The sequence below is a fragment of the Mesocricetus auratus genome, unplaced genomic scaffold (assembly GCF_017639785.1).
Source record: "Mesocricetus auratus isolate SY011 unplaced genomic scaffold, BCM_Maur_2.0 Super-Scaffold_6723, whole genome shotgun sequence".
Classification (NCBI taxonomy): Eukaryota; Metazoa; Chordata; class Mammalia; order Rodentia; family Cricetidae; genus Mesocricetus; species Mesocricetus auratus.
In genome coordinates, this window is record NW_024429183.1 from 3,294,688 (window position 1) to 3,320,415 (window position 25,728).

The 25,728-nt window shown below is 51.3% G+C and overlaps 2 protein-coding genes across 10 annotated transcripts in view; one reads left to right on the top strand and one right to left on the bottom strand.

The window, feature by feature from the left end:
- Window positions 1-1,362: 1,362 nt before the first annotated feature.
- On the top strand, window positions 1,363-11,287 carry Gins2 (GINS complex subunit 2). The gene is made up of 5 exons (XM_005073100.4): window positions 1,363-1,864; window positions 1,951-2,065; window positions 6,556-6,655; window positions 10,272-10,398; window positions 10,697-11,287. Exons 1-5 carry the CDS (start codon window positions 1,775-1,777, stop codon window positions 10,820-10,822), a joined length of 558 nt encoding a protein of 185 aa, XP_005073157.1. The 5' UTR covers window positions 1,363-1,774; the 3' UTR covers window positions 10,823-11,287.
- The window catches only part of Gse1 (Gse1 coiled-coil protein), a 337,797-nt gene continuing 323,243 nt past the window's right edge, over window positions 11,175-25,728 (bottom strand). For 8 of the 9 annotated variants that reach the window (XM_013115648.3, XM_040735849.1, XM_013115651.3 and 5 more), the window contains 10 exons: window positions 25,363-25,682; window positions 24,347-24,674; window positions 21,932-22,539; window positions 20,630-20,742; window positions 20,140-20,410; window positions 18,709-18,816; window positions 17,651-18,022; window positions 16,426-16,704; window positions 14,609-14,712; window positions 11,175-14,093 (listed from right to left, as the gene is read on the bottom strand). In XM_013115648.3, the coding sequence (XP_012971102.2) occupies window positions 13,959-14,093; window positions 14,609-14,712; window positions 16,426-16,704; window positions 17,651-18,022; window positions 18,709-18,816; window positions 20,140-20,410; window positions 20,630-20,742; window positions 21,932-22,539; window positions 24,347-24,674; window positions 25,363-25,682 (2,638 nt within the window). In that variant the 3' untranslated portion in view covers window positions 11,175-13,958. The remainder of the gene's footprint in view (window positions 14,094-14,608; window positions 14,713-16,425; window positions 16,705-17,650; window positions 18,023-18,708; window positions 18,817-20,139; window positions 20,411-20,629; window positions 20,743-21,931; window positions 22,540-24,346; window positions 24,675-25,362; window positions 25,683-25,728) is intronic. The other variant, XM_040735846.1, reaches the window with a different exon arrangement.

Here is a 25,728-nt window from a genome sequence, read left to right on the forward strand (position 1 = left end):
TTTAATTTGGGGTTCACAGTCCCTAAGGGTTAGAGTCTGTGACCATCAGGGAGAAGAGCATGACATCAAGTAGGCAGGCATGGTACTGGGGCAGGAACTGAGAACTCATATCCTTATCCACAAGCACAAGTCAGAGAAAGGGCACTAGGAATAGTGTGGACTTTTGAAACCTCAAAGCCTAGTATCACACCTCCTCCAAAAGGCCACACCTCCTAATCCTTACCACACAGTTCCACCAATGGGGACCAAGTATTCAAGTCTATGAGCCTATGGGAACCATTCTCACTCAAGCCAGAGCAGCAAGACCTTGCAAGTGGGAGGTCACTGCTCTGTAGCAGAGGTACACCCCCACTCTGGGGCTTCTTTATTTCTGAGGTAGCAAATGCTGCATGGCTCACGCTGGCCTCGACTGGAGACCCTTCTGTTTCCACCTCTGAACTGCTGGGATAGATTGCACCTCACCTCTGGGCCTGCTGGTGAGGGTTTCAAACTTGGATCCAGCCCTGCTGCCCTTACCCGTGTAGACTAACATCTCCCCGTGAGCCACCCTAGTCTGCTGCCACCCTACTTGCTGCCAACAGGCTTATAGGGCTCATTATAGTTCAGCTGTTCTCACCACATTCCTGACTCAAAATTCTCCTGTGGGGTCATATTAACATGGAGACTTTCAGAGATCTGAGCGTTGTTGGCTCACAGAGGCCCTGTTCAGAAGGCTTGAGGGCATAAGGCTGTAGCTCAACGGAAGCGGTGTACTTGAAATTTTTGAGGCCTGGGGTTCAATTATCACAGGTGCAATGATAAAACGTTTGCAAACTTGTCCCTGTGAGGTCATTTGGTTTGCTAAAGCTTTGATTCTGGGCTCTGTCCTAAAGGATCTGAATGGAACAGACAGGGAAGTCACATTTTCGTTGCTTTTTAACCAGTGTTCAGAAAGTGCAAAGACTGTAAAATTAAAGGGAAGACTCTTCCCTCATGATGGTGTCTGTGGGTACTGGTTAAACATGTCCCAGCACCCGGAGCTGAGTTTGGGATGAATGTGTTTATTCCTGGATCTGCGGTTAGCGCTGGTGGAGACAAGGTCCCAAACCTCTACCGTTTCAGAGTGGAGGCAGGCAAGTGATTTGAGTTTGCGGCTGTCTGGCCGAAAAGGAACGGATCGCCAGAGGTGCACCGCCTCCTGCTGGCGGGTAGGGGAAGGGGCGGGCGCAGGATAGGCGAGGCCGAAGGGAGGAGGGGCGGGGCCGTGTGGGGAAGGGGCGGGACCGTTAAAAACTACCAAAGGAGATAGAGGCGGGGCCGTGAGCGTGACAGGCGGGCAAGAGGAGGAGTCGTGTGCGGCCTGAGGGAGGGGGCAGGGCCGGAGACCAATGAAGAAGAGGGGACGGGCTAGAGGTGGGGCCTGGCTCAGGGTAGCGACGCAGCAGGGGCGCGGCCGTCGGGGGGCGCTAGTTGTAACTCCCTAGAGCTCTGAACCAGGGTTAAGGAAGCGTGGGACCTGCGGACTGGAAAGGGTATGCGTAAACCACAGAAGGGCAAGGCCCTAGTATGGTTGTGGGCGGGGCTTGAGCGCCTCGCTCTGACCGACCAATCCGCGGGCTCGTACCAGCTGCGGATTCCTCCCGAGGCCCCGAAGACTGCCACAACTCCATAGGCCGTGGCAGGCTGTCTTCCGGTCCGGGGGCGGGCCCCGTGCGGTGGCGGGAAAGCAGCGGCCCAGGCGGGAGCTGTGAGACGCCGAGGGGTGGGAACGGACTTGTAGCGTGAACTCTTCATCATGGACGCAGCCGAGGTGGAGTTTTTGGCCGAGAAGGAACTGGTCACCATTATTCCGAACTTCAGTCTGGACAAGATCTACCTAATCGGGGTGAGGCGGGCGGGACGGGGCTGCGGCCGCGGGGTCATGGACAGGTCAGCGCTCCTTTCCACCTGGGGTCTGCGTTGTCCTTGCAGGGGGACCTGGGGCCCTTCAACCCCGGCTTACCCGTGGAAGTGCCCCTGTGGCTGGCCATTAACCTGAAACAGAGACAGAAGTGCCGTCTGCTACCCCCAGAGTGGATGGATGTGGGTGAGCATTCCTGGGCCCGGGTGGGCGGGCTTTACCTGGATCTGACTCCTTCCTCGGTCCCGGTTGTTTCCTGACAGCCGACATCAGTAGCTGTTCCAGTGGCTCGTTGGTGTATAGTGTTTGTGATACTGCTAATTCCTATTTGAATTTTAGATATGTAACTAGCCTTAATATTAAAGATGTGGGGCCTGCGTGATGGCTCAGTGGGCAAGGACACTTGCAGCAAAGCCTGAGAACCTGAGTTCAATTCCCCAAATCCACTGTGGGAGGAGATAACCGAGTCCCGTCGTTGTCCTCTGACTTTATTATGCACTCGACTGCACACGATAATAATACTTTTTTTTGGTTTTTCGAGACAGGGTTTCTCTGTGACTTTGGAGGCTGTCCTGGAACTGGCTCTTGTAGACCAGGCTGGCCTGGAACTCACAGAGATCCGCCTGCCTCTGCCTCTGCTTCCCGAGTGCTGGGACTAAAGGAGTAGACATTCAACTTTAAACAAGCATTTTTTTCGTAGTGTTTATTTTTATTTTTATTTTTAGAGACAGTTTCACTGTGTGTTCTGCTGTCCTAGAACTCACTCTGTAGACTGGGCTGGCCTTGAATCCACAGAGATCCGACAAGTTTTGTTTTAATTGAGTATCAGTCAGCATGCTGGGAAATTCTGTTACAAAGACTGAAAATAGCGTGTCCCTGTGCAGTTTGTCAAACTGACACAAACTCAAGTCACCTGGGCAGACAGAACCTCAGCTGAGAAATTACCTCCATCCCACAGGCCTGTCTGAGGGGTGTTCCCTTGGTTAAGGGTTGGTGTGGCAGAGTCCAGCACACTCTGGGCATTGTCACCCTTGGACAGGTGGTGTTAAGTTGTATAAGAAGACAGACAAGGCAGTAAGCAGCCTTCCTCCGTGGTTTCTGTCTTTGTTCCTACTTGAGTTTCTGCCCTCACTTCCATCAATGATGGACTGTGGTCAGGTCCCTCCCCAAATTGTGTAATGGTGTTTATCATGGTGACAGAAGAGCAAATTGGGACCGGTGCCCTACGGTGGGATATTATTATTCAGCCATGTAAAGGAAAGGGCTTCTGATTCGTGCTACAAGGTGGGTGGACCTGGAAAATAGGACGTTGAATACAAAAGCTAGGCATGGGAGATCAGAGATTGTAGGATTCTGTCTACCTGAACTGTCAGAAATAGGCAGAACCATAGGCACAGAATAGTGACTGCTTAGGTTATGGGGGCTTGGGAAGTGATGGAGGGATTATTTTTTGGGGGGGTGATAATCAGAAATTGAAGCGATGGTTGCACAACTCTTTGTTAAAAGCCCTTTGTACACTTTCAGTCAGAAGTGTGTGGTAGATTAGAGATGGCTCTGAAGATGTCCTAAAAAAATGAAAGAAGGCAGCTGTGAGCCTTTGCAGTCTTTTCTCTGATTTTTTTGGGGGGTGGGGTTGGGAGAGAGGTATGTGCATCATGTAGCATTTGAAAATCCCCCAGTGAGCTTGACTGAAGTCACCTGAGAGGACCTAGGAGAAAAGTCTTAGTCACAGTTTTGTTAACTTGACAGATGCGCTTGGGAACAAGCACCCTTCATTGAGAAATCACCTCCATTAGATTGGCCGGTGGGTATGTCTGTTGGGCAATTTCTTGATGTATGTAGGATGGTCCAGCCTACTGTGGGCCATGCCACCCCTAGGTAATCCTAGACTGTATAAGCAAGCCAATAACAGTCTTCCCTTGTGGTTCCTGCTTGAGTCCCTACCCTGACTTCCCTCAATGGTAGACTTTGATCAGTAAACCAAGTAAACCTTATCCCCAATTTGTTTTTGGTCATGGTGTTCATCATGGCAAAGGAAAGCAAACTAGGGTAGGCTTTGAAACTCTCAGGCTAGTTAGAGAAATGAGCTTGAACTTGGACCTCTTGTTCCCTGTGTAAAAGACTGGGTAACTCTGGTAGTCCTGAAACTGGAGACCCAGTTCCTGTGCCCAAAGGGCATGCCCCTTGAGACCTAAACCCATTAGAAACACATTACTAGTTTCAACTGGTCCAGGCCAAAGGTTAGAGGGGTATGCAGAGTTCTGTGCTTCAGATGGTGGTGGTTCCGGTAGCTTGTGCAGAAGGCCTGTCTGCTCTGGGACTGCATGTCCACAGCATGATGTCATGTGCCAGGCTTCTGATGGATGTGTGGTTTGCAGTTGGTCCTGTCGCCCCATGGATCATCGCCCTGTTCTTCTGCCTAGGTGCTCCCTTGTGTGACTATGCAAATGCTTAGCCATCCCGCAAGAGGGTATTCGGGTTACTTCTCATTTATAAATATTTTCATTTTATATGTATGGGTCATGTGCACCACATGCATACAGTGCCTTTGGAGGCCAAAAGACTATATTATGAGCTGCTGGATGAGTACTGGGATCCAAACCCAGGTCCTCTGTAAGAGCATCATGTTCTCTTAATCACCGAGCCATCTCACCGGTCTCCTCTGTCCCAGTTTTAAAAATCATCATTGTGATGTGTGTCTGCACGTGTGCCATCGTATTGAGTCAGTTCTGCTTTTCCACTGTGTTCACCTTCATCAGGCTTGTGGGCAAGCACCTTTGTCTACTGAGACATCCTGCCAGGCCCCAGGTTAGTCCCATTGTTTATGATTTTGAATGAGACTTGGAATTTTCATGTCTGATTCTTTCTATAGATAGGTTTTTCTCTTTGATTTGTTGAGACAGGGTCTCATGTAGCCCAGGCTGTTCCATACTTGCTTTGTAGCCCAGAATGGCCTTGAGCTGCGAATCCTCCTGCCTCCACCACCCACGTTGCTGGGTTACAAGTGTTTGTGCTAAGCCCCTCCGACTTTTTTTCCCCCTTAGGCAAATAGATACCACCTGTTGGGGATTTGGGCCACAGGACAGATGATGCTTAAGTTATAAGAAGCTTCTAGCCAATCCTACTGAGTGTTGAAACATTAGGATCCCAGAGAAATGTAGATGAGATCACATTGTCCCACATCCTGGCCAGAGGGTTGGCATTGCCAGTCTTTTTGATTGGTGGGAACATTGAACAGGTGTGTTATCTGATTCAAGGTTAGAAAGCAAAATAATCCTATGCAGTGGGTCCAGTTCAGTTGTAGGTGTCTGTCTGGCATGTATGAGGAGTGCAGGAAAAATTAATCATTGCTTTCATGGAAGTGGGGTGAGGCTGCTTGCAGCTGGCCTGGGTGCTCTCAGGGGAGCAGTAGCAGCTTTCCTGAGGTCTGTGTGGAGGAGGGAAGAGAAGAGCTGCTGCTAAGGCATGGAGGCTGAGCTCTTTGATGGAATCACTGTTTTCTGAGGTGGGCAGAGCACAGGGCAGTGAGGGGGCCTTCTTGGGGATGCTGTTTAGCTGTCCAGGTGGAAGTAACATCTACAGTGGCATGTACAAGCAGGGCTGGGGATGCCTCCACTTGTGTCAGTCTCCACTTGGGCAAGGTAAGATGTCTGAAGTGTGAGCCTAGGGTGTGGAGAGGAGCCACCCACTGAGCTCTGGACCACAGTTCTGAGAGGTCACGGGGAATTGGCTACAGGCACAAGTAGAGGGCAGATTAGGTCAGAAGAAGGTTGGGGTAGTGGTAACATCAGACTCTGTCCTTCCTGAGAGGTACTTGCAAGGCATCTAGTCTAAGACACAAATATCCCACATTGTTTTTATGTGGTGCACGTGCTTACTGGCCATGTAGTCAATATAAGTACCTGGTCAAATTGTAAGATTAAAAAATGGTGGCGCACGCCTTTAATCCCAGCACTCAGGAGACAGAAACAGAAGGATCTCTGTGAGTTCAAGGCTAGCCTGGTCTACAGAGTGAGTTCCAGGACAACTAGGACTGTTACACAGAGAAACCCTGTTTTGGAAACAAACAAACATTTTCTCAGGGCTGGAGAGATGGCTCAGTGGTTAAGAGTATTGGCTGCTCTTCCAGAGGTTCTGAGTTCAATTCTCAGCAACCACATGGTGGCTCACAACAATCTGTAATAGGATCTGATGCCCTGTTCTGGCATTCAGGCATATATGCAGACAGCACACATATACATAAATGAATAAAAACTTGAAAACAAAAAAAGTTTTCTCAGCCAGGAGTAGTGGTACACACCTTTTTTTAAAAAAGATTTTATCTATTTATTATGAATACAATATCCTGCCTCTGTATGTCTGGAAGCCAGGAGAAGGCACCAGATCTCATTCCGGATGGTTGTAAGCCACCATGTGGTTGCTGGGAATTGAACTCAGTACCTCTGGAAGAGTAGTCAGTGCTCTTAACCTCTGAGCCATCTCTCCAGCCCAGTGCACACCTTTAATCCCAGCACTTGGGAGGCAGAAGCAGACTGATTTGTGAGTTCAAGACCAGCTTGGTCTACAGAACAAGTGCCAGGACAGCCAGGATCCACAGAAAAACCCTGTCTTGAAAAACAAAATGTATTTTCTCTTTGTTATGGTGATGGTGGAACACACTAACCTCTATGTTTCAGAGAAATTGGAACAGATGCGAGATCAGGAGCGGAAAGAGGAGACATTCACCCCAGTGCCCAGCCCGCACTACATGGAGATCACCAAGCTCTTGTTGAATCAGTGAGTCAGCACACGAGGCAGGCAGTCATTGCACGCCCTGCGTGAACTCGAATTCTCATCCCCGCTTCCTGCCCGTTCCCATGGTGTCCCAGCTGCCCAGTTTCTCATATAGGTGACCTGGAGGAGGTGACTCCATGCAGGGTGACTAGGCTATCTCTCTGTTCTCTCCTGTGCCTTCTTTCCCCACATTGGATTCTGTACATTCCAGGCCTGTCACTTGTCACTGGGTTACAATGTAGCCACTGTCATTTCAGCAACAGTCTTTTCTGTAACCGCAATGCTTTGTTTAGTTCAACTTTGCCTGGATCTGGGTTCCCTGTGTCTGTCACAGGAGTTGCCAAGGGCCCTTTGAGTTAGAGAGATGTGTCCTGGCAAGCTCCGGGTTTGTGTGGCCCCACTGCCCTAGCTGTCTTCTGGTTCATTCTTCATGTGTGGCCAGCCTGTCTGGTGCTGCCCTGTCAGTCTCAGGACGGTGCTCACAGCATTGACAGCTGGCAGGTGTCACCGCCCCCCTTTACAGCTCTACTGTCTTTGCTCTGTGTCTGTAGGTTCATGATCCCAGTGGCTCTTCTGCAGAACAGGTTTGCTTGTTTGCTGTGGGGGCGGGGTCTTGCTAGATTGCTTACACTGGTCCTGAACTCTGGGCTTTAGAGGTCCTCCTGGCCTAGTACAGTGTCTGCAGAGCTCTGCTTTGGCATTTGTTACAGTGCAGTTTTGTAGCGTGCCATTGTGCAGACTGTACTAGACGGGCAGGAACTGTCCCCACACAGGCCTCACAAAAGTTTATTGAGTGAAAGTAGTAGATGCTCAAACCTGACTCAATGAGCATCCAGCTGGGCAGTACCTTTCAGCTGGTTCAAGAGCAGATCTGGCACCAAGGCCAGAGCAGCTGGACAGTAGGGACCTGTGTCACTGCTTTGTTCAAAGGTGAAATCAAAAGAGGGATGGGAGGCCTTAGGTCATTCATTCCTTCCTACAACAATGTACTTATTGTTCTAAACATGGCCACATGGGCCTGAGTTCCCATTTGAGTAGGGAAACAATGTGACTCTGTGAACTGGTCATGAAATTGCTGGACAATCAGTGCCTTTGGGAGTCCTTGGGGCTTAGTAAGGCATGGGCGCCAGAGAAGGCATTTAAGGAACTCAAGCTTGAGCAGAGCAGGAGACTCCCCAGGAGCAGGGGGAGGGCAGCAGTGTAGGAGGAGCAGTAACGTACTGTGGCTCCATGTACGTGAGGGCATGGGGACTAAAGGGGTACACGATGGATCACAGAGGCATAGATTCTGTTGTGATGGGGAGACCTGGGGAGGTGGTGTCTTCAGGGGTCTGAGGGAGATCATCAGTCTGGGAAAGGAGAGAGTCTGAATGTGTGACTAGGAACCAGGCTGGTGCTACTGGTATAGAGGGCTGTCTTAAGATCCTGTGCATTATGCTCTCTACCATGAACCTTACTGTTGTCTGGGTGTGGTAGCACACTTTCAATCCCATCACTGGATGAGCATGGAGGGTAGAGACAGATGAATCTCTGAGTTCCAGTTTAGTCTACTTTAGGAGTTCCAGGCCACCCATGGTTATACAGTAAGACAGTGTCTTTTAAAACAACTACAACAAAAAACCTTACTGTGTAATTTACTTGGCCAAGAAACCCAATTAAAATATTTTTAGCTGGGTGGTAGTGGTGCACACTTTTAATCGCAGCATTCAAGAGGAAGAGGCAGGCAGGTTTTTGAGTTCAAGGTCAGCCTGGTTCAGGATAGTTAGGCCTACACTGAGAAACCCACTGTATACATTTCTATACTGCAGACCTGCCTATCACTTCTGAGCTGACTGGCACAGGGAGAGTAGCTAGTGATGGGCTACACAAGCCTGCCTATAATAAATAAATAAAAATAAAAAACATTTATTTTGTGAATACATGCATAAAGCATGACATACATATGGAAGTCAGAGAACAATTTTCAGAAATTGAGTCTCTCCTTCTGTTGTGTGGGTGCCAGAGACTGGATTCGGGTTGTCAGGTTAGCCACAGACACCTTTACCTGCTGAACCGTCTCGATGGTCTGGAACCCAGTTTTACTTTGTTCTGTAGTTCACCTCATGAGGATCTGGGGTTCTCTGTCCTATTCTGAACACTTGTGTTCGTCATTCTGTTCACTGCATGCATTCTATACCGCAGACAGAGCTGCCCACACTCCTGAGCTGATAGAGCGCCTAGCGATGGGCTGCATGGGTCTGTCTGCCTCTGTCTTGTGTGCACTTCTTTCCTCAAAGGTTGGCTTCAAGTATGTCGTAAAGGAAAGTTGTCACTAACTGCTGACCTTAAACTCTCTGTAGACACCAGGCTGCTTTTGAGACTTTGCTCTGCTCTGTGATTTTTGTTAACCTGTGCTCCCCACAGTGACAGTCCTGTCTCTCAGCCTTTTGTGAGACTAGAAATGCACTTAAAGGCTGAGCACAAAGCTTGCCCTCTTGTTCTCTGCTGGTGCTGGGTAGTGAGCCTACGTCACTGGTTAAAAACGGGATCTGCTGACTTGAGATAGTTACACAGCACAGGATGTTGTTAGCCTGAAGGGAGTGTCCCACGGGTCTAATTTTCCACTAACCTTTTAAAGACAAGTTTTTGTTTTTAATTACATGTATATGTGTGTCTGTGTGAGGGTATGCGTAAGTGCAGTACCCAAGGAGATAAGAAAAGGGTATTGGATCGCCTGGAGCTGGAATTACAGGCCACCCCACATAGGTTTCTGGGAACTGATTGGGTCCTTTGCAAGGGAAGTATGTTCTGCTAGGCCATCTCTAGTCCCTCCAAGTGTTACTGTTTTGAAGATTTATTTTTATTGTGTATGTCAGTATATGCACACACACAATATGCAGGTAGGTGCCCTCAGAGGCCAGAGGTATGAGATTCCCTTGGAGCTGGGGTTAGAGGTTGTTCTGACCCTCCTGGCATGGGTGCTAGGAACCAAATTGTGTACTCTGCAGGAGCAGTGTGTGCCAATTACTGAGCTGTCTCTAGCCTGTGTTGTTGCTATGGAACCTCACACCATACTCCTTGTCCAGGTATTTTCCTGTCTCAGCCTCCCAAATGCTAGTATAGTCACCACTCCTGGCTTTCAGTATTTCATTTTGTCAGATCTGTCATCTGTGTCCTCAATGACCATGGACAGTGAGCATGTATGAAAACAGTACAAAGCTTACCTGCCAACATCCCAACCCCCGAGAAAAGAAAGAACCCAGGACTCTCCTAAGCCTGTGCAAGGCTTCCTTTTCTTCCCTCCTTAAACAGGGTCTCTAGCCATGTATCCCAGCCTTTAACTACTGGTCCTGCCTCAACCTTCTGAGTGCTAGGATTTCAGCCATGTGCTACCACCTACGGCTCAAACTGTGTTTGAGATTTGTTTGTGTGGATGTGTCTGTTTATTACAAGTGTCTATGAGCAGGTGTGAGCTGCCTGATGGATGCCAGCAATGGAACTGGAATCCCCAGGAGTGCAGCAAGCACTAACTGCTGAGCTGTGTGACCTGCCCTCAAGCTATGGTTTTGAAGCAGCTATTTCTGCCTGTGTCGGGTTAGCTTACCGACTGTCTCTGTCTCTTTTGCCTCTGTGTCTTCAGTGCTTCTGACAACATTCCCAAGGCAGACACGATCCGGACACTGATCAAAGATCTGTGGGACACACGCATGGCCAAGCTCCGGGTGTCTGCTGACAGCTTTGTGCGGCAGCAGGAGGCACATGCCAAGGTAGGCATGGCTCTCCTATCTCTGCCTGGTGCCAGTGGGCACTGCTAGCCAGTGTGAGTGCTTCCAGGGAATTATAAGGGCACCCTGCCTGCTTAGCCATGTAAGCAGGGATTTGAAGTTGTGCTTTAAATAGGCTCATGGGGGGTTGGGTGTGGCTCTTGATAGCTTGCTTGGTGTGCACTGGGTACTGGGATTCACCCTCAGCACCCAGGAATACACAACTATTGGTTTCTAAGCTTCTGTTGAGTGAGCTTTCCTAAGATCAAAACTTACTTGGCTCACTTGTTTTTTGTTTCAGCTTGATAACTTGACCTTGATGGAGATCAACACCAGTGGGGCCTTCCTCACTCAGGCACTTAATCACATGTACAAACTCCGCACAAACCTCCAGCCCTCTGAGAGCACACAGTCTCAGGACTTCTAGCCAGAGGCCTATGATGTGCAACCCTTGCTGTCTGCTGGTGTCCAAGCTCTAGACCTATTAGGCACTCAGCTCTGGAAGCATGATGGTGGAGAGAGAGGTGTGCAACACGGGTGGAAGCCGTGAGTTTGCTACTCGTTTCTGTCAGAACCCAGCCACACTGCAAGTTCAACTTCCATCGTATGTGGAAACCACCACCAGCATTTCTGTCTAATGAGCACAGAGTCCTCTGCATACTACGCACAGCTAGTACTCAGGCCATTGTAGTTCAGCGTCTTCAAGTCTGACCTGTGAAAGCTGTATGTAGTTGAAAACTGGGGGGGGGTGCTAATAGAAAATGATTTTCCTCTTAACATGATTTAGGAAGATTTTATTTTTGGGATGTCAGAAATTACAGCAATATATTCATAAATACCTAATTACTACATTCAACAAATAATATTACAATACAGTTAATTCAAACAAGTACACTTAGAACGGGTTTAATTTCACAGCATCTAAACTGCCCCCAGAGTGACCGAGGCACCCGTCCTCCCTCCTGCCTGGGTCCGCTGCCCTAGCAATGAGGTGTAGGGCACACACAAGTACAAAACCAGTGAGATGCCTCCTCGGGTCAAGGCAGCCTCTAGGGTTGAGGTTAAGCACTGGATCAGACAGTGGGGACAGGCTACGGCAAGCAGTGACGCCAGAGCTTGACTACTTGGAAGAGTACAGACTGCTGCTAAGCGCTAATGCACACCTCAGAGGTGCTGAGCCTGCTGTGCGGGCCATCTCCATGCTGGGACCTGGTCAGAGGGCAGGGGAGGGAGGCATCTACGTTTGCAGTTCAGTTTAACTGAGATTTGGCAGTGCTGTGAGCATGGCTGCAATTCCCCACTGTTGGGGCAGCTCTCCCTGTGATCCTCTGGGTACCCTAGTGGTACAGTCTGGTGTGATGGTACAAGCTGTGGGTCTTTCAGGTACCATGTACTAAAGTGTTGACAGTCCTTTCTTAGTCACTCATGATGGCCGGTCTTGAATCAGTTTGGCTCCAATGATACGAAACTTTTTTCTTTAAAAAAAGATCTAATCAAACATGGAGCTATGGGATCTAACACTGTGTGTGTCTATCACAAGCTTGGTGAAATTTCCAGTCAGGACAGATGGCAACTATCCCTTGGAGGTGAAGTGGGAAGACACGGTCAAGAATTGGATGTACAGTATCTCATGTACATACTCATTTTACACAGTCCATCCTGGAGCAGATCTGTAGTGGGGAAAGGTTGGAAGACCTCCGGGGACTGTGTGTGGTACCTGGAAGATTGTACTGTGTTTTCCGCTTCATCAGTGTCTTAGACTATGTGGGATGGGAGGACCACGTGTGGTGGGAGTGGCACACTTGCCTGCCACCTTACTGGCTTGTACCCGATTCTGATTGTCATGTCACTTGTGAGCATGGGAATATTCAGGGCTCAACAGGCAGGCAAGGGCGTTTGTTTGGAAGGGACATAGGCATTGCCAGGCCAGTGGCTCAGCTTGTGCCCCAGGCCAACCTGGGAAGCTATCTCTTGCATGGTCACATACTCAGCCAGGGGAATTCCTATGAGATAATGGGAGGGGCTGTGCGCGTGCCCTTAGTTATGGGGCCTACTTTTCCCAAAGCATACCAAGCAGATTAGCAAAAGCTTCCAGTCTTCAGTGGAGTTTAGCCTAGGACAGGAAAACTAAACACTAAGGTGTGAGCACAAGCAGCATTTAATTGGGAACTTGGGGAACGCTGTGTCCCTGGGCATGCAGCCTCTGCTCACCTGCACACCATTTCCAACTGACTATGGGGCAGAGGCCTTAGCATTGCCTCTCTGCTGTTGCTCCTGTGCCAAGGGAGGGACTGCTGACAATACTGGTGGCACTATTCTTGTCCGAGTTTGCTAATGACTAGATTCTTGGCAGGGGGACTGCCAGCAAGCTGCTCTGTATCGCCATTAAGCCTGGTGGCCAAGGGTAGGCTCAGCTTCCTCTCCCCATTCTTATGGAGTGACAGCCACAAGCTCTGGCAGGGAGAGGCTCTCAAGTTGGTCAACCCAGCTGAGGAGCTGGAACTGGGAAAGGAGATAACCCAGAGCCCTCTGTCATAGCTGTGCCTGTCGCAGGAGCTCAGCTCCCGCAGCTTTACTTCAAGTTCCTGCTGCATGTGGGTCACTCTGATCTCAACAGCAGACTAGCCCCGAGTGCCCCTCAGCCCTGCCGTGTGGGACGCCGCATAGGTGAGCTCTACTTTCTAAAACTTGAGCACTTTAATGTCCTGACCAGCAGCAGCACAAACACTAAAAGCAGGTTGCTTTTTTTAACCAGAAAAAACGAAAACAAAACAAACAAAAAAAAAGGAACCCCCAAACAGGAAAAACAAACAAAATTCCCCAAACCACATATTAAAAATGGCAGGCTTTTTATAACAATAATTAAAGTAATAAAAACATACAAAACTTTTTTTTAATATATACACAGTACAAGGCTGAAGCACCTTTGACTTTTCTCTCAAAACATGTTTGTATGAAAACGCCACACAGCGGTAGCAATCCAGTGGGTGGGCTATCTGTGGACAGCTCCACTCATCTTCCCCAAGGAAAATAAGGTACCTTCGGGTGTGGGTTTGCCTCTTTTCCTAAGAGCTGTTCCAGGGAGAAGCCTTGACTAGCTTGCATGCTCCTAGGACCTGTGGCTTTGCCGATGGCGCAGGAAGGTGACCAATCGTGAGCCCTTGCTTGCATACACCCAGCTTTCTCAGTGCAAGTTAGTCTTCCTGGGAGGAGGAGGTAACTCCCAGGCCACAGCTAGAGCAAGCAGGGCTCTCGAGGCACAGCAACACAAGAAATAGCCAGTTGGCTCTCCCTTAGCCACATGCACGGTGGGCATCAGGGTTGGAGACAAAGAACATGGGGAAAGAAGGAATACAACCGCCATTAGAAAGAGAAACTGAGTCTTAGCTGAGACAGGTGACTCGAGGTGATGTCCTCTCTGGAGCCTGGAATTCTTTGTTTCATGCATGGCACGTTCTCAATTTGTAAGCTTCAAACCTCCCAGTGAAAAATATTAAATATTCAAGGTAATAAAATAGATAATATTTCTATGCTATAGGTTCAGCCTAGTGCAAGGGAAACCGTCACCTTGGATATCCCTTAAAGTAGCCCCTAGGCCAGTGCATGGTGGGCAAGGCAAGGCACTTCCGTAAGTGGTCCAGCTCCGCCTGGAGCCGCTCCCGCTCTGAGACCATCTTCTGTTTCTGACTCCGCAGCTCCTGGGGAGATGATGTGCATCAGAACACCATTGGTACATATGCCAATGTGAGTAACTTCTGGAAATTGCTAGAACATTCTTCCAGCAACATGTGCTCCTAAAGAACCAGTGTGTACTGCTGCCTCGGCTCAAACTTTGCCCAGGTCCCATCCCTGCACATGCCCCGCCCCCCCCCCCGTAAGGGCGGGGGATGCCTACTGTCACAAGAGCTTTGGGAGTGCGTGGCCTTGGCTGTCCTAGAACTGTTCTGTAGACCAGGCGTTGTAGACTCAGGTCCACCTGCCTTTGCTCCCCAAGGGCTAGGATTAAAGGTGTGTACTATCACCACCACCCTGCAAAATCTTTATCTCTAAAACAGGACAGGATCTCAGTATGTGGCCCAGGCTGGCCTCACACTCACAGATCTGCCTGTCTCCTGGGATTAAAGCATGTGCTACCATGCCTGGCATTAAGTTTTGATTTCTTAAGAGCAGGTTTCTCTCTGGGCCTGTAAAACGCCCCACATGCCTCACTCACCGCCATGCTGTGAGAGAGCTGTTCTGCAGTCAGGCTGAGGCTGTAGTTCTGTGCCTCCAACCGCCGGCACTGTGTCTGTAACACCTGCCGCTCCAGGTTTTGCTCTGAAAAAGACAAGAGGTGGCGATGCATCATCTTTGTATGAGGCTGTGTCTTCAACTGTGCGGCGTGTTCTTAGCTGCACCAACTACCAAATCAAGATGTATCCACTCAGTGCAGTGGAGAAAACCTGGAGCCAACAGGCAAGTTTAGAGTTTGGGGAAACTAACTAAATTAATGGCCTTCAGATGTATTTTTTAAACCAAGTTGGTGATGATGGTGTGACAGTTTTAACTGTTAGAAAAGGGCAGAGTAACTTTAATTATAATTAGCAAATTTCTGCTTTACCAAGACACTGCTATGCAGAGTGCTTCAGTTAAAGCTAAAATGATCCTAACAACAAAACATCAATGATGGAGCAACCAAAGTATGAAAAAGTTTTCTCAAGAAGGGAAAATAAACCTGGCAGAGGAAAGGCTTAGGCAGTTTCAAGTTTCACAACCAAGATAAGAACCCTACCTCTCAGGTCCCAGATGGTGCAATGGCAATGGCAGAAATACACAGACTGGAAGGTGAGGACCCTGCCTGTGACCTGTGTTAGTCTGTTAGGGCTGAGCATGGCTGTGACGCTTGTCAAGTGCACGACCACATGGCAAGGCTCAAGCCCTCGAGAGAGCTACGCTTGTGTTGTCATGGCGATGGAACTGCTGAGTTTGAGGGCTAGTTCTCCCATCCCACATGGAGAGAGGGAGTCAGTTAACAAGATCCTGAGATTCACATAGCTGCTGATGACAAGCCAGACACAGATGTATTCTCAGAATGACAAGGTCAGCACAGGGGAGTGTCCCAACAGCCTTCAAAAGACCCACAGGCCCCACACCCAGGATGGGAGCATTTCCTCTATTCCAATTCAAAACCATTTAAGATGCTACTGGGAGCCAGGCGGTGGTGGTGTACTCGGGAGGCAGAGGCAGGCAGATCTCTGTGAGTTCCGGGCCGGGCTGGACCGACAGCCTCCAAAACAATACAGAGAAACTCTGTCTCGTTAAAAAAAAAAAAAAGAAAGAAAGAAAAAAAAAAGATGCTACTGGGTCCTGTTTCTGCTTCTACATGTCTTAGAACAGAAACGGTAGGGGTGGGGTGGGGGTGTGTGTCACACAGGGATGGGATGGCAGCTGCTTGGGGAGGTGCTCCGACTCCCTGGTTGTCAGTTGGTATTTGTTTCAAAAATACCTTTCAAGGGGGTGCAGTAGCATATGCAATATTTACAGTTCAGTTGTGTGCCAATAAAGGAAAGCTAAGATATGGGAGGAAGTAATTGGCAGCTAGGTTAGCCCAAAGGCAGTGCCCCAGAACCTCTGGATACTGGGGAGACAACAAGGGAGTAGTATGTAGCAAACATGAGAGCAGTGCCCACCCTCACCCCTCAAGACTGTACAAACAGCAGAGCAAGGGATGTATGGGTGTGCTGGGGTATAACTCAGGCTGGTTTCAGGAAAAGCACCTAGAAACTTCAGAGAAAGGTGAGCTGCAAAGTATTCAAGCTCTTTCAGTGTGGGCTCACAAGCAAGGTAATTAGGACTGACCAGAGCTCAGCTACAGGTACAAACTAGGCAACATTCTGCCATCCCCCTTGAGCAGGGCCTCAGGGCTAGGGTGTGAGTATAGCATAGGCCTGCCCTGCAAGAAAATCAGTGTCTCAGTCCCACTCAAGCAACCTTGACTAGCAAGGATCCTGGTGGATCAAACTTGCTGATAGCCCCTCCCCCAGCCCCTACCTTCTATGTGTTCCTGGTAAGCTTCAAAGATTGCCTCAATCCCTTGCCACTGGCGCCTGGGGGCTTCCTCAGTTTCCTCTTCACTGTCACCTTCGTTGTCTTCCTCAGAGTCCTGGTCCACCTCCTGCACAGGGGGGCCCTTCCTCCCAGCAGGCAGCTCCTGTTGTCCATTGTGCTGGGGCAAGGGAACCCGGGTGGAGGACTGCAGCTCAGGAATGTTGTAGTGGACTGCCGTGTCAACCTTGTGGTTCTGCTCTGCAGATAGCACAGCCGAGCTCCCTGGGGAGGAGAAAACAGGATCTTGAAGGGCAGGGCTCAACTGAATGTCACCATGGAGAGAAGCATGTACCAGAGTTCCGATCCCATGGGCACATCTGTGATTTTGTAAGAACAGCCTCCTTCATGAGGTCAGAGGTGGTCCCTCTCTGGGTCAGAGGGACTGTCCCTCTTGCAGGAGGTGGCTCAGCCTTGCTGGTGGCCTCACCTGAAAACTAGTCAGTAATGTGTCCCTTAGATGTCACTTCAAAGAGTCCATCCATCCTAAAGAGCAGGGAGCAATCTGCTGCCTCTGGCCAAAGCACCATCTTTCCAATAAACTCACAAAGACCCAGTTAGCGCGTCTCTCCTGGGGGCTTTTCCTCACAGGTGAGGCAACATGAAGCCAGAGGTCAACACTGGTTTCTTCCTCTATTGCTCTCTGTTTTGTTTAGTCTGGCAGGCCAGCAAGCTTCAAGAATGCTGCCTCTGCCTCTAACCAGCCACCTGAGCTCTTGTCCTTGCTTCCTGGGCCCCAGCAAGCAGAGTCAGCTCAGTGACACAAACTATCTGTGAGCTTGGTATGAAGCCCTTAACATGGACTGGCTGGCATGGTCACTGAATTATTCCCGATGGGGCAGTGGGGCAGGAAAACTGCTATCCCTACAATCATGGCCCTGGGGGGGTGGGGTGGGCACACAGTACCTTGGCAATGAGCCAGAGGGATCTCCAAGTGAGTTTATGTGGGTGTTGGAAAGATCTTATTGGACTGCCATTTGCTAACTAAGCTGTGTGGTTCTTCAGCAGGTGCATTAGGCCCTGCTACAAGTCTGAAGGAGGCTGAGGTTCACCTCTCCCACCCCTCCATACCGAGTGAGAGAGACCTCTAAGTGCTTCATGGGCATTAAGGTTTGAGAGGTCTGTCACCTAAGTACTACTAACAGGTGACATGGGGCATGTGGCCTGTTACCTTTATGCTTCTGCAGAGCCTTCTGTGTTGACTGCAGTACTGACTCGTGGAACTGGTGTGCAAACTCTTCTGCCATGAAGGGTTCCCAAGGCTTGTTCTTTCCGTTGATGCTGTGGGACAACGGCACAGGAATGTCCTTGGGCGAAGCGCCCCGGAGATAATGGAGCATGCTCAGGCTCTTCTTGCCCCCAGGGGCCTCACTCAGCCTGGCCTTCTCACCGCCGGTAGGAGCTGGCTCCTGAACCCTCAAGAGCTCCTGGGGCCGGAGCTGTTCCAGTCTCCCAGTTTCCACGGCCTTTGGGACATCTGATAAAGAGGCAGGGACCCCGGCAGGTTGGTCTGTCTCCAGAGGAGCTGGCTGTGTGGCTGGTTCTTTGAGAGACAGAAAATGAGGGAAAGAAAGGTTATAAGTTGTGGAAAAATAGGCACAAAGGAGCCTGTTGATCGCTAGAGCTTACATCCACAGAAACTAAGAGCTGGTGGGAGCACCCTATGTTAGCTCTGAATGAGGTCAGAGTCTGAAGAGTAGCATGTTTAGCAGCAAGTCCAACTGTGAACAGTTCCCAGGAGACAGGTGGGGACAGAGAGCAGCAGGAAGCGCTGAGAAGGTGGGAGTAACTTCATCCAACTTAGGGAGAGCAGGTGAAGAGACAGCAAGAGGTAGGACCCCATGGCTTCAGCTTCCTTCAGCTGGAGAGCAGCAGAGAAGAGTAAGAGAGCAGGTGTCTGGAGAGTTCTGGAGAGCCAAGGGAGGGTCTGTAGCACAACCTCCGTCGGGGACAGCACTCCGGGGGCTTCAGGCCCATCCTCTGGGGGATGACAGCTGCTGCGCAGCTCCCTGAAGTCAGCGCCCTTCCCTGAACGTCACTGCCCACCTCCTAATTTGCATTGTGTCCTAAGGCCCTGCTCAACCAGGATGGTGGTGGACCACACAAGAGGGATGGAGACAAGCCCAGCTTCCAGCAGGTCAAGTTCACCACGAAGACAAGACTTGAGTGCCACTCTAACCCTGTGGCGCAAGCTACAGGATGCTTGAAGGAGGGGTGTCCTTCCCTTACCACTCAGGGAGATGGTAGGACTGTCCCTCGAGGAGTTTGTCACTGAGTCTGCTGCAGACAGTGCCCTCTGCTTCATGGCACGGAGCATTTCAACAAGCCTCTCTTTGTCTGTGAGGAAAGCAGCCCGAGGTTAGCAGTACTTCGGAGAGGGAGGAAAGGCGGGGTCTGGCCACCGTGATTGGCAAGTACAAGCCCTTTACACCAAGAGGCACCAAAGGCAAGCGCCATGGCTGGCTGTGCAGACAGGAAGAAGCAGGTGACAGCAGCAGACTCTCTTCCCTGCATGGTTCACACACTCCAGGCAGCCACATCTATAGCCACGAGTAGCAGCTGCCTGGGGCTTCCATGATGACTTCCTTCTTAGCAGATAATCTGATTGGAAGACCAGGGGTGGCCCCAACACAAGGGCACCACCCCCAAAGACCAGGGAGGGGGAGTCTATTCCCTGCCCAGGGTCCAAGCCATTTCCCGCGAAGGAGAGCAGACCCTACAGTGTTCCATGCCGCAGATCCCTGTTTAGGTGACTCTGCCAACTCTGAAACTTAAGAGGCGTTAGTGTTGATGGCGTCCTTTAGACACGAAGCCAGGTGAAAAGTCGGGCTTGCAAACAACTAGGCATGTGTCCAAGGGCTTGTGCTGGCAGTCAGCCCGTCACTAACCCTTGCTGAGAAAGTGAGACCTCCACCATGCTTGTTAAAAAACAGAAAAAGAAACTGCCACCTCCAATAAAGAAGCATGTCAAACCAACTGAAGACCTGGAGGCACTGTTTTCCTGGGACTCTTTCTGTAAGAGGACAGTGCCCTTAAGGGGTCCCAGACACACAGGAGCATGGCTGTGTATATCAACGCTTTAGCCCATGACAGTGGTGAGCCAATCAAGGAGCCTCAGAATGCTGTGGCCACGCCATGTCTTCCATGCTGTGGATTGCAGTTCCAAGTCTCTTCTCCAACATGGCCTAGGATAGCAGACTGATCTGGAAGCATCTTTCTGGGCAAGCTGCTGAGTGCTTACTATGCGTTGGCTTGGTAGCCACAGGCCACCCATATGGCTTGCTCTCCAGGCCTGCCAGCATCAAAACCAGTGTTCCATAGAGCTCACAGGTGTCCCTAAAGGGAAGGGCCTGTGGTATGCAAACCCTTAACACTCTACAACAGGAGGGAGGCAACACCTCCCATCGGTCCCAGCGAAAGCCCTGCAAGTACTCTGCCCTAGAAGCCCCCAATCAAGTGCGAGAGGTCAGAGGAGGGACTTGACCGGCATTGGTTGTACATACAGGCACATCAGTCATCACATCCAAACAGGACATATGCTAGAGCAAAGTGTGACAGAAACACCATGCGCTGGGCCTGCCAGAGCAGAGAGGCCACTCATTAGCCCACGCTACCCAGGAGCCCCCTGGCCTACAAATGCAGGCCAGAGCTAGGCCATACCTTTCCTCTTCTCTGCACTAATGTGCGTCAGGTTGAAGAAGGTCAAGAACTTCCTCTTCTCCTCGAAGTTGGGGCTGTTGTTCATCTCGTCGGGGCTGTAGCGGGTGGACAGAGCCAGCCTGGGGGAAGGCGTCTGCCGCTTGCTCTGAATCGCTGGTGGCGATGGGCTTCTCTCTCGCAGCATCCGCCTCCGCTTCCGGCGCTTCTGTGCCACCAGCTCCTCCTTCTGCTGTTGGGTGGTCAAGCCAAAAAGTTGCAGAAACTCTAGCTTCTAGATTGGGAAAGAAAACAGACAAGTGTGAAGCCATTGCCGGCGGTATAGCTTTTACTGCCCCCGGGGGTCTCGTGGCCTACAGTCTGACTTGGAGCTAGGCCACAGAGGAGCAGAAACAATGGCCTGCGGGGTCGGGAAGCCAAGAGGTAGACCCAAAGTGGGGACCAACAACCTAGCCAGCCCAGAGCACGCGGGAGTTGAGGAGGGTCGCGTTACCTCAGAGGATGTGTCCAGTTTGAGGGGTGGCTGCTCAGCCACGCAGCGGAGGTGTGCTCTGACCTCCTCCTCATCACTCTCATCGTAAGAGTCATCGAGGTCGTAGTAGTACCCTGATGGCAGAAATGGGTGCATTGAGCCAGGCTCAGAACCCAGGATGCTCCGTGGACACGTGCACTTGGGGGCATGTGAGTGAGACCATTGGGGCTTGGCCTGCTGGCGTCCATGAGAACCCTTGCTAAGAGGGCCTGCTTTCTTCTAGTCTGCCTGGACACCTGCAGCGACCTGGGGGTGGCGAGTACCCAGCTTCCTTGAGACTCACAGAGAATCGGGATCTTTCTTAGGCCAAAAGGGGAGCATTCCTGACAAAGGCCCGATGTCCCTGGCCGTGTGAACATGCTGCCCCTGTTGTGAGCCTCATGGGAAGGCAACTGAAAACCACAGAGCCCTCACATTCCTTTTCAAAGTGAACTGATAGAAAAATTCCAGCCAGGTCCTAAAGCTAGCATGACCAGCACTCAAGAAGATGGCTTCTATCACACCCAGCTAAAAGGAGCTAGGTACAAAACCAAACAGGCCAATCAATTCCAGAGGAGACAAGACTGGCCTGGGGCAGTCATCCCCATCAGGTCTGTGCCATGTCTACAGCCCCTGCTGGCTCTCCTAATCACGGGACCTTGGGGAGCTGTTGCTTCCACTTTTGGGAGCAGGAACAGTGCCAGCTGCTGTCCCTTATTCTCTGGTGCACATACCAGCAACCGTGACCAGCCCACGTGTAAATCCCTGCTGGGCTTTTCTGTTAATGTCACATTATTAATATTTAAAGACACCTGATTAGCCTCCACCCATCACTTATCAATAACGTGTATCTGCAGCACTGTCTTGTCACAGGCTGTGACTTGCCATTTTGGGATACTGTGCCTCACAGGAAGTCAGGCAAGGGGTCCTGCAGGTGTCAGGTTCAGAAGTCTGACACTGCTACCTGAAACCAACTTTTAAAAACTGCACTGGAAGCCGGGCGTTGGTGGCGCACGCCTTTAATCCCAGCACTGGGGAGGCAGAGGCAGGCGGATCTCTGTGAGTTCGAGGCCAGCCTGGTCTACAGAGCGAGTTCCAGGACACCCTCCAAAGCCACAGAGAAACCCTGTCTCGAAAAACCAAAAAAACAAAACAAAACAAAACAAAAAAAAAAAACTGCACTGGAGGCTTGAGCCGGAGAACAGTGAAGCAGCTGGCACCGGGATCTCCTGTCCTGTAAACCCCCATTCCCGAGCAGGTTGGGACCCATTCAGGAAGCCAGACCTTTCTCCTGAGCTTCTCGCCGCCTGCGCTCCTCCAGGTCCAGCTTGCTGACCAGCTTCCGGCGTTGCTGAAGAAACTCATCATAGATGTACGCTGGGTCAGGGCCCCTCGGTGTGGGGTGGCAGAAGGGAGAGCCTGGCTTCAGGGGCACACTGAGCTCCCCAAAGGAGGTCGCCTGGGAAAGGGAGGGCCGTTGCTGGCCCAAGATGGTCTGTGTTGATTTCTCAAGTTCAGCAAGGAAAGGCCCAGGTCCATGGGGAAAGGCCTGAGGTTCCAGGTTTCCTGTCTCCCTTGGCGATGGCTGGTATTTGTCCAATGGTGTGGCCTCGCGCTTCCGGGGCTCCTCTGTCTTCTCAGAGCAGTAGACACGCTCCACTTTCACCAATGGCACGGCAGCCAGACGGCTGGGCTCAAAAGCCGTCGGGTGGCTGTGCAGGGAGTGGCTCTCAGCCCGCCTCGTCTCCAGGGCATTGTCCATCAAAGACACTGGGTTCCAAAGGGCTGTGGGCACAGTATGGTGCTGGGGTTTGGGTGAGATGAGGGGTGGGGGCCCACCAAAGTGCTGTGGGGGTTCACGGCTGCTCTGGTCATGACGGTTTGGTCCTGGCCTAGAGAGAACATACTCAGCCGTCAGTGATGGGAGCAGACCTGCTCACCCGCCTCCCACAACACACCCAGGGTGGCTTGTTGGACGTACACCAGGCTGCCTGTGAGTTCAAATTCTTATGAGGAGAGTTCATCCTGCTCATTCCCAGGAGAGCCATTTCTTCCTGGAGGCGGAGCTCTGCTATCACAGCCCTTCCCCCAGATCTATATAGCATGAGTGGGAGGGCAGGCTATGGATGGGTGAGCCAGGGACACTAGCTTTGGGTGTCCACCTAGCCCAGGGACTTCCCACAGGAATGGTGGCTGTGCTGCTGCCCCCCTGTGGTCTCTGTGAGAACTGCAGCAGCCCTGTCTGTAGGCCCTTCTGGCAGTCTAGGCAATAAGGTGAAGTGAAAGGCTTCCTCTTAACCACACACTCTTGCCCAGTCTATGCAAGACCCTCAGCCCCCTTCACTATGAGAACTGTGAGAACTGCAAGCTTCTTTTTGCAGCAGGCTACTCCTGAGACACACAACTGGTCAAAATACAGAGAACAAAGTGACTTTTGGGGACCCAGTCCTGATAGATAGTCTACAATGCAACTCCTCCACCTAAGACCCAGGGAACACGGGAGAAGGGGTGGAAGTCTGTGAAAGTCACAGTTCCAGGACTCCTCTGGTAGGCAGTGCTGTCCACACATGATAGGGAAGCTGTCACCTAAACAAGACTTGCAATATTGACAACACTAGCTGACAAGCCAACACAGGGGGTTCTTACCAAGGCCCTACCACTATAGGAAGAGCTACAGGCAATGGATGACTGCTTCCAGAGGAAGAAATCTCCAGGGACAAACAACCCGATAAGTTATCCAGTCCTGAGTGGTCAGCTCTAAACACATGTATGTAACACAACATGGGTTGCCGTATGTGTATGTGTAATAATAAAGAAGAGGTCGTGAACTTGGCACGGGAGGGGGAGGGGTGGCGAAATGTGAAAACAGCACTCATGAATGAAATTGTCAAAAATCTTTAAGAATTTAAAGAGAGTCTTTGATGCACCTTAACAAGAGTCAGCCTACAAAGAGCAGTTTCAGGTGCTCTCCCAAAGCTCAGTACTTCTTTGAGGGTGACGTGGGCTGTTTACACCCATGCTGCCGCCCAAATGACCAAGAGCAGGGTCTCTGGAGGAGGGCCCAATGGGTCATGGCTAGGCTCCTGGGAGGCGGGGGCACCACTTAACACAGCTGCTAAGACTGTGCCTCACTGCTGCAGACTCAAGCCCAACAGGTAGAGTGTGGTCTGGAGCTCCTGTTCAGGCTTAAAAAAGCAAGCAACAGTTCCTAGTTAAGGGTACACGGCCCCGCCCCTCCACAAACCCTGCAGCAGCAGTGGCAGCAAGTGGGACCAGGCTGATACCTGCATGATGGATGGGGGGGGGCAGTAAAGATGGCCGAAGAGCCAGAGCACTCAGGCTTGACTAGCAGTGCTCAACAGAAATCTAACAGCTAGAGCAGAGTGTTTAAAACTAGTGAGGCCTCAAGAGTTGCCTCCTCCAGCCGTACAAGGTGTGGAGGGTCAGGGCTGGGCATCTTGGATACTTCCAATTGCTATCCTTTTTTAACATGGAGGACAGGGAGTAAGAGGAGCTGAGACTCATGTTGGCAGGGCAACCGTGTCCCAGACAAGAACAAAGATGCTCAAGGCTGGAGCAGCACAGAAAGCTGAAGCAAGACACAGATGGGCCAATGGCAGGGCAGACTCCCTCTCCCCATTCCTCCCTGACCTCTGACCCTGACACACCTGCCGGTGTGAGGCCCCACTCAGGACCCACCTGGTGCTGCTCTCAGGCCTGTGCTCCACCTCTGCGGGCACTGGGGGTCGGCCCAGGTCCAGGTGCTGCTCCAGCACCTGCTGCCGGAACTCGGACACCTGGGACTGGCGGTCTTCCTTCTCTTGCCGCAGCCGTCGCTGGCGTGCCAGCCACTTCTCTTCCTCGTTGGTGCGCTGGATCAGCAGTGCGGTGGCGGCACTGTTCCCCGGGAGAGAGAAGATGCCGTGGCTGGAGATGAGGCTGGGCACGGTATGGTGTGGGGCAGGCACTGGGTGCAGCGGATGCTGCATAGGCTTGGGTGCCTGTAAGCCCACATCCTTCAGCTTCTCTGTGGGAGAAAACACTGCCATTGGAGGATGCCAGCACTCTTGCCCCTGCTCAAAGCCCACGACTGAAGGGGTCTTGTAGAGCTTTCAGGAAACATGTCTCCTTCTGTGTGTGGTTGGTTCAGAACGCCTGGTAACATTTTTAGGACTCATGGAGACCAGTTGCTAGAACAGCCATAAGCAGCTCAACTGCAGGGATTTTCATGAACTAAATTACACGCGTAACAAGGTTGGGACGGCTCATGCCTGTACTCCCTACACTTGTGATGCTGACACAAGATATCACTGATGTGAATCTGAGGTAAACCTGAGTTCCAGGCTAGCCTTGGATACATATGTGACCTAGCTATGGCATGCAACCTTGATTAAAAAAAAAGCTAAGCAAAAAACAAGGTCAGATCTGGGTTATCTCAGTGGTGTAGCCTGGCCTATCTCGTGTGGCTCTGGCCTCCACCAACAGCATAGCAAAAGGGAGAGAAAAGCCAAGGTTCCAAAAGTGGTGACATTACTTCCCTCCCTAATGCTTCGGCCAATTATCCCTTCCTTTGGGGCTCCTGTTTCCACACAGGGTACCATGGCCCACCTCTTCCCAGTTTGATGCTCAGTGTTTTGCCAGCTGCAATGGGACAGCACCCCTCACACGCCGGCAGGTACCAGTGTTGCCCTCCACACACAGCTCAGCTCAGGTACCTGCTCGGGTTGGGGTGAGCTGCTCTGAGGGCTTGGGCCGCTCCTCAGTGGCATGGCCCCGGAGCCCATGCAGCTCAGCCACAGGCAGAAAGGTGGGCTCCAGCGCCTTGGCAGCCAGCAGGTCCTTCTCCCTCGCCCGCTGCTCCCGCTGGCGCTCCAGCTCCCGCTCCCGCTCCTTCTCCCGTTCTCGCTCCAGCTCCTTCTCCCGCTCCTTCTCCCGCTGTTCCCGCTCGCGCTCCTTCTCCCGCTCTCGGTCGGCCTCCCGCTCACGTTCTCGCTCCCGCTCTCTCTCCCTCCGCAGCTCTTCATCCATTTGTAGCCTGGGGGACAAGCAGAGGGCAGCACGCTGAAGGGATGTGCAGAAGG